Below are 7,788 nucleotides of genomic sequence, written 5' to 3' on the forward strand. Positions count from 1 at the left end.
GGGGGGGGTGACTGGTCCTCCTGATTCCTTGAAGGTAGTACATCGAGACTGGCTCAATGAAAGGCCATTCTGAAGGTGGGGGCGTCTTGACACTGACTTGGCAAATTATATCCCAGAAAGAAAGACATCATTCTCCGGCGGAATCCAAACTTGAACTTCTGCTCAACATATCGAAGTCGTGACATACTGCACTACGTAAGCTAGAATATAGACTGATCTAGTACTGTAAAGAGAATCTCTAAGCATCCATGGGAGCACCGTCTATCTTTGCTTGGTTTTCTTTTTTACTTTCAGATACAACCTGTTGATCACACCTTAATTCAAGAGATCAAAGCCAAAAAGCCCGTGGAGTGTGGGAAATTACTGTCTTGCAGCCCGATCGTAAGGTGGGTACGATAGAAGCTAAAAAAACATCAATCCGAAGCTATGCTTTTGTTTTAAAAAAATAAAAAATGCTGGTTTAATTTTTTGCTGTCTTTTTTATGCTTTGCTTTTTCTCCGTCCATTATTTGTCTATCATAGTCCAGTTTGAATTTCCCTGTGTCTTTTTCTAAAATTACTTTGGTTTCTCGCCTGTTGCCCTTTTCATTTCTTTTCTTCGAAACGTACAAACAATTTCCGCATTTAATTTTGTGCTTCATTCATTTGTACCTCATTCTGCATACTGCTCTGCTTTTTTTTCATATGTGCATCTCTCCTGTTCTTACCCACGCCCATTGTTATGCCTCATTACACGTTTTTTCCCTTCTTTCCTTCCTTCCTTCCTTGCTTCCTCCTCTTCATCCTCCTCTTTCTTCCTTTCTTCCTTCCTGTTGACACAAACATCCCTAGCCTCATAATGTGATCAACGATATAATTAACGTCAATGTGAATCTTCGAAAAGAAAGGACAATGTGTAGATCTGGATTAAAAAAATAAATTGAAGAAGGTAACACCAATGCACTAATAAACCTATTTTGTTACAATGAATTTCTAACTATTGTTTTCAAACTCTATCCACGCAGCATATATCTTCAGACCAAATTCAGCAAACCATTGACCATTACATTACCGTGTCCGTCAAACCCCGCTCTCCGACCCCGCCGACCTCAGACGGCGGCCAACAGATTGGGTGGGGACAGGGCGGAACCAAAAGATACACGACCACTCAGCGCCAGACCTTTGTTTGGTGGCGGAGAGGCTGTCGCTGGTGAGTGAGTTGTGGGCGTGGTCACCTTCTGCTTGTTCTCTGATTGGCTGCTTTGATTGATTTTTTGTGTTTTTCTCTGTCTTGTCCTCTCTCTCTCTCTCTCTCTCTCTCTCTTCCCACTCCCCCTCTCTCTGTGCCTGTCTCTCCTTTGTTAAATTCTTTACTATGACGCTTGGCTTAAACACAAGCACAGTTTTCTTATGTATAAAGACGGGGAAAAAAAGGCTTGAAGTTAAGTGGTTAGGCTACCGGACTCGTAATCGTGAGGTTGCGGGTTCAGGGGTTCGAGCCGCGGATCCAACGTTGTGTCCTTGGGAAAGGCACTTTTCACAAATTTCCCCCACCTCACCCAGGTGGGAATGGGTACCCAGCTATAGAGAGTGAAAGATCTTGTCAGTGTGTTAGTGTTCGAGCGCTTAACCAGCTGCTTGCACTGCATGCTTCCCGGGAAGCTGAGAATGTTTCTGAGTGTTCTATTGTCTGCTGGGGTAATAATATAGTGTAAAGCGAATAGAGCTTGCTTTCGAGTGGGGACATGCGCGATATATATATATGCTATTTATTATTATTATTATTATTATTATTATTATTATTATTATTATTATTATTATTATTATTATTATTATTATTATTATTAAGCAGGAAGTCATTCCTTGTCCAGAAAATGCAAATTGTAGCGATTTTCTCAGGTTAACAATCTCCACCCGCTGTAGACAGATTCTTCGTCAAATGACCCCCCCCCCCCCTCCGAACAACAACAAAATCCTTGATACATGATCCCCCCCCTCCCCCAGCCCTCCCCGGAATCATGAACCTGTTGAAATTGAGAAACTCTTATAACCATATATTTCCAACCTTACCCCTTTTCCTTGTAATACATGACTGATATGAACATGTCCGTTTCCGCCATTTTTTCTCTCAGACTCGGAAACGTCAGAAGAAGTTCATCTTTTGATAAAGGAACCAGGAAGTTCCTGGACCCGGTCTGATGACGTCACGCTTCTCCAATCCAAAAAGAGAGACATCGTATCGTTTGAGATAGCCCGGCGGTTTGAAAGGTACTCACCTTTGCGCCAAATCCCCCTTGCCCCCCCCCACCCCCCCACACACGCACTTTCTCTCAGTAAAAACTTCTAAGCTCTACATTGTCTTCCCATGAAGTAAATTGCCATAGCATCATGTCGATGGTTGCATGTCTACTATTTGAAGCATAATATAATGTTTGTTGTAAACCTACTTATTAATTTAAACTACTTAACGACTGTAGAAAAGTTAAGGACACTAAAGATCACTGACACATTATGATTTTTATAAAGTATATAAAAAGCACTCAATGGGGCATCATGTTTGTAATAATGCGTTGTAGTGTGGCTTCAACATTGCCTAGACCAAATATAAAAACAAGCTAAAACAAAACAAACCAACAAATAATAATCGTAATTATTTTTTAAAAAACAAACAAACAAAAATCCCTGCAAGGTTAACCATATTTATTTGACCACTAAGCACCATAAGGTCCTGATGATGAAATGTTTCAGAATTGCCGTTATTCGAACAAAACCGGATGTGACGGCAGCGCAGTCGGAGAAGATGATAGGTCACGTGATCATGTCCTTGACCTACAAGCCGGTGAGCGTTGTGATGAGGCAGAAGAGCGCGGAGCCTTCCAGTGTGGTGCTCACTTGCACACCGCCCTCCAACGTAGACAGGTGAAGCCCAGACCATTCACTTGTTGTTGTCTGTGGTTGTGGTGGTGGAGGTGGAGATGGTGGTGCTGTTTTTGTTGTTGGTGTTGGTGGTAGTGTTGTTGTTGTTGGTGGTGGTGGTGGTGATGTTGTTGTAGTTGTTGCTGTTGTTGTTGTTGTTGTTGTTGTTATTATTGCTGATGTTGCTGTTGTAGTTTTTGTTGTTGTTGTTGTTTTTGTTATCGTTATTGTTGTTGCAAGTTGAGATTCCGTACAATCCTACATAGATAAGGGTAAAATCAAAGACAATAATTTTATAGATTTTCATAAAAAATTGCTATATAACAGGTTTTTACATGATCATTTTTTAATTCTCCTAAAACAAAACTTTATTCCTTAAAATCTTTTTTCGTCAACATATTACAGCCTACTTAAAACTGTCTTGGAAATTGATTTTAAGAATTTATTCTTCGACTGCATTTTGGAAAATTTCCAAGACTCTGAACCCATTTGGCTCAATTCTGTTGGGATTGGACGTGAAATTCGGATGCATCATCCCTTAAAAACTGAAAGTGTTGAAGGGGATTTAAACTCATCATCATTATCATCAATGCCTAAATCACCCTGGGTCAGAGTATAGGCCACAAACACACCTCCCCCTAAATTTGGCTAGTCACTTGATGTTATTCCACGTCTTCCCACTTTTCTGTACATTGATTTCTGTGACGTGTGGTCTTCCTCTTGATCTTTTACGTTTAACTCACACCTACACACACATTCTTTTTAAATTTTTTTTACAGTCTCTCATTTATTTCCTCCCTGTCCTCCACCACCACTCACGTTGTTAACTCCTATTCTCAGAGTAATCAAGACACTCGCAGATGAGGGTTACGACCACGGGCCAAGGCCTGGGCGCGAACTCCAAATGTCAGAAGGTCAAAGGTTGGAGCTCCGTTTCCGTGGCAACCTAGGGCTGACTATGGAGGATGTGAAACAGCAAGTGGCTTACAACACGCACATACCTTTTAAGTGAGTAGCTCAATAAAATGTTTTACCCTAATTGTATGCGTATTTCAGAAATGAAAAACGTGGCGTCGTGTTTTTAATAATGTTACTGTTGTTGTTGTTGTTGTTGTTGTAGTTGTTGTGTTGCTGTTGTTATTGTTGTTACTGCTGCTGCTGCTGCTGCTGCTGCTGTGGGTATGTGTGTGTTGCTTGTGCTGCCTCCGTTGTTGATGTTCCAGTTGGATCTTTTGGTCAACATTCAACTTTGTTTCTCAGTTGAATTAATCGCTCTTCAAGGCTAGACAATGGTAAGAGAAAGTTTTAGAGGAGAAGAGAAGGGAAGCAAACCTCATTGCAACTTCTTCATGGCTACGCTCAAAATTGTGCTTGTTTTGGAAGTTTTATCCAACAATACTATATACTGAATAGGTAAAACTACTGCCATTGCGGATTCATGAAATGAAAAGAAGGCTTTTGTTGTTTCCTAAAAAGAAGAAAACAGAATATCTCTTAATTATGAAGTAAATACAAACCACAGCTCGAGGCCTTGAAGGATGGAGGGTCATTACACGTCAACTTCTGAGTCAGAGATGACACTTCCAGTACCCAGGTAAAAACTACATATTAAATATATTTTCCTAAAACAACTGAGGGACAAAGAGGAAACACCCCCCCCCCCCCAAATAAAAAAGAAAAGAAACACCAAAAAAACCCTATAACTGTGCTGTTTTCCTTGCAGGTTAAACTTTGAAGTGACCGAGAAGGACAAGTTCGCGCAGAAAGGCTTCGACAGTTACCGCGGCTTCTGTCAGCTCTTCACCACGGGCCGTGTGAAAAGGCCGCTAGAACCAGGGGAGGAAAGGGACAGAGTCACAGGTCAACGGGTCAAGGACGAGTGGGTGGACGGTGACCTCTTGCTCTGTGAGCAGTTGGTTATCCTGCCTAAGGTGAGCGCGACGACTATGAAGATAAGTTATACAGTAGAAAGTGTGTAAGGTGGCCATATATATCGAGGAGAAAAGTGGTTGTCTTAGACAGGAGTACGTCTTGAGTAGTGTGTCATTATAATAGTAAACCACCCCCCTCCCTTAAAAAAAAGAAAAAAAACCCCACAAAAAACCCCCCAAGAGGGGAGTGTAAAGTTGTCGTCTGAACAGATGATCGTCTTGGGCATGTGGCCATTACAGCAGGTTCGACTGCAGTTAGGAGACAGGACAGAGGGATGTGTAAACTGGAGAAAGAGAGGAAGTTTGATTGATTATATTTGATCTATTTCTTTAGTTTCTTTAATGAAATAACAGTGGAACTTGCTCACGATCATCTGTCCAAATGCCATTGCCCAAGATGACCACCTGTCTAAGATAACCACTTTTCTCCTCGACAACGTGTGGTCATGTTGGAAAGATTCGACTGATCATTTTTTTTGGGGGGTGGGACATTTCATCAAACACATTTTTCTACGACTTTTAAGTTACACATTTGCACTATACCTGTAACAAACCACACTCATTCAGCAGTAAATAATGCCCCCCCCCCCCGAACCAAATCAATTCTTCTAAGACACATAAACATGGAACCGCTCGCTTATTTTGCATCTTGCTGGGCTATTATTAAAGTGCGTATTACCCCGGCAGAATACCTAGTAGAGCGCCGTTAGTTGTATTTGGTTACTTCTCTGTTATCGGAGACGGATACCAAATTTGGAGGTACCTACTTCTAAAGAATACTCACTTGTGTTGAAAGGGGAGTTCACACCAAGACATACAATATTGAAAAGAAGTTACTATAACTAAAGAAACAAACAAAACAGCAACAACAACAACAACAACAAAAACAACAAAAAACAACCCACAAAACAACCATTAACCCACCTCCCCACCAAAGTACAAAAAACAACAATATTCAAAAAGGTTGTATTTAGCACACTATTATAAATACTTTGTACAATATTTAAATAAAAGCTACTAAAAAAACATGTGATGTTGAAAATGGATTTAATCCCCCAAAATTGTAATCTCCCTCCACTCTCCACAGCCCGATCCCGAGACGCCAAGACCCCTGACAGTCGCACCAGTCAACTTTGTCTCTGAAGGTTCGTTGTTTTAGTTTTCATTTTGTCTGAATATCATGAAATAATTGTTTATTATTTAATGATTGTGTTGAGGAATCACCCATGACTGTCTTTGTGTGCGCACGCATGCATGAGCGTGTGTCTCTGAGTGTGGGTGTAGGTGTTCGTATGTTGGCGTTTGTGTGAGTGTTTGTATATATCTGTGAGTTGGTTTTTGTGTGTGTATTTGAGTGTGTTTGTTTGTTTGCGCGTGTGTGTTTGTCTGCGCGTGTGTGTCAGTGTCAGAAAGATGAGAGATAACATACGAGAGAGAGAGAAAGAGAGAGAGAGAGAGAGAGAGAGAGAGAGAGAGAGAGAGAGAGAGAGAGAGAGAGAGAGAGAGAGAGAGGGAGAGAGAAAGACAGACAGACTGATAGACAGACAGACAGACAGACAGACAGACAGACAGACAGACAGACAGACAGACAGACAGACAGACAGACAGACAGACAGACAGACAGACAGACAGACAGACACAGGTGCACGAGGGAAGAAAATGTGTGTATACGACTACCTGTTAGTAAATAATGATATAAATGGTAAGCACTGTATGCGTATACTTTAAAACCTTGCTATTTTTCTACCGGCTTTCTCTTGTTCCGAACACCCAGGTCTTGTAAACGACGAGCTGCTGAGGTTCCTGTCCACTCACCTACAGTACAGCGACTGGCGGAAACTGGCACAACTACTCACAGTCAAACGCTCCCGTCTGCAGGCCATATTACGTCAGAACGTCAACCATGACGTCACACAGACCATATATGACGTTCTAGTTACGTGGTCTAAGCGGCTGCCAAGGGCGCTAGACAGAGTGAGTGGCTGAGAATTGCTCCCTTTTGACCAACTGCACATAGTTATAGTTTATATCAAGTTCGACTGTACCTTGAATGAATTTGGTTCAAATTCCGAATTCGAGGGGTATTTTTTATTGTTTAAAGCTGTTATTTGATGATTATCTTTAATCTTCCATCCCCCTTTCTCAGTTTTATAACAGGTAATACCTTTCAAGTAACTAGCAGAAGGATCATATTATCGTTGAGTACATGTACCTCTAGCTCTGTCTGTGCTGGGAAGTTGAATTCCTCTCTGTCTGGGTTGACCCTGTGAGATAGGGTCAAAGTAGCCCACCTCCTAAAAGATCTAAACTATGTCAACCGGGGTGTAAAACATCTACCAGTACAATTACATAAATTGTAACCCTCTTAGCCCAGAACAACATACTTAGGAAACCTAAACAAAATAATGGGTAACAGGGAAAGATCATGGAAACGTAGCTTTATTGAGAGCATCCGAGCAAAGGAATGAATGGAAAACCATGATCGCCGATGTCTGTCGCAGATCTGGCACTGGATGATGATGAACCCTCTTAGCCCTGACTAGCCCTAGCAGGTTCGGTCTTAGCTGCCCGCCTCCTAAATGGTCAAAATTGTATCAAAAGGCGCCTAACTTATGCCAATATGGCCTAAAATGTTTGCAATTACAAATATGTTTGTTTTTTTCTCCAATAATATTATTATCTTTAATTCCCACAGACTGAGATCTTGTGCCAGGCCATCACGAGCATTGGCCGCCCGGACCTGGCTGAGGAACTGCGCGTGAGAGATGAGGAGCACAAACAGGCACGTGCGGCGAATCTGAGGGGTGAGTAGAGGAGAGCGTTTGGTTCTGTCTCCATCTTGTTGTCGCCATGTTAGTTTTATTGTTTATGTGAATATATTTGGTGCGCTCTAGGGTTTATATCCATGCGTAGCAATGCGTGAGAGTGTGGTGGTGGTGGTGGTGGTGGTGGTGGTGGTGTG

At 41.8% G+C, this 7,788-nt stretch overlaps 1 protein-coding gene across 1 annotated transcript in view; it reads left to right on the forward strand.

Moving 5' to 3' along the window:
* LOC101859287 overlaps window positions 1–7,788 on the forward strand; it is a gene marked incomplete in the record, with an annotated part of 39,857 nt that overhangs the window by 29,797 nt on the left and 2,272 nt on the right. Inside the window, 8 exon segments of the mRNA XM_013080172.1 lie at window positions 295–386; window positions 1,005–1,189; window positions 2,112–2,247; window positions 2,728–2,898; window positions 3,736–3,903; window positions 4,619–4,826; window positions 5,914–5,971; window positions 6,601–6,800. Coding sequence (XP_012935626.1) covers window positions 295–386; window positions 1,005–1,189; window positions 2,112–2,247; window positions 2,728–2,898; window positions 3,736–3,903; window positions 4,619–4,826; window positions 5,914–5,971; window positions 6,601–6,800 — 1,218 coding nt within the window.

This window comes from Aplysia californica, unplaced genomic scaffold (assembly GCF_000002075.1).
Source record: "Aplysia californica isolate F4 #8 unplaced genomic scaffold, AplCal3.0 scaffold00005, whole genome shotgun sequence".
In the NCBI taxonomy this organism is placed as follows: domain Eukaryota; kingdom Metazoa; phylum Mollusca; class Gastropoda; order Aplysiida; family Aplysiidae; genus Aplysia; species Aplysia californica.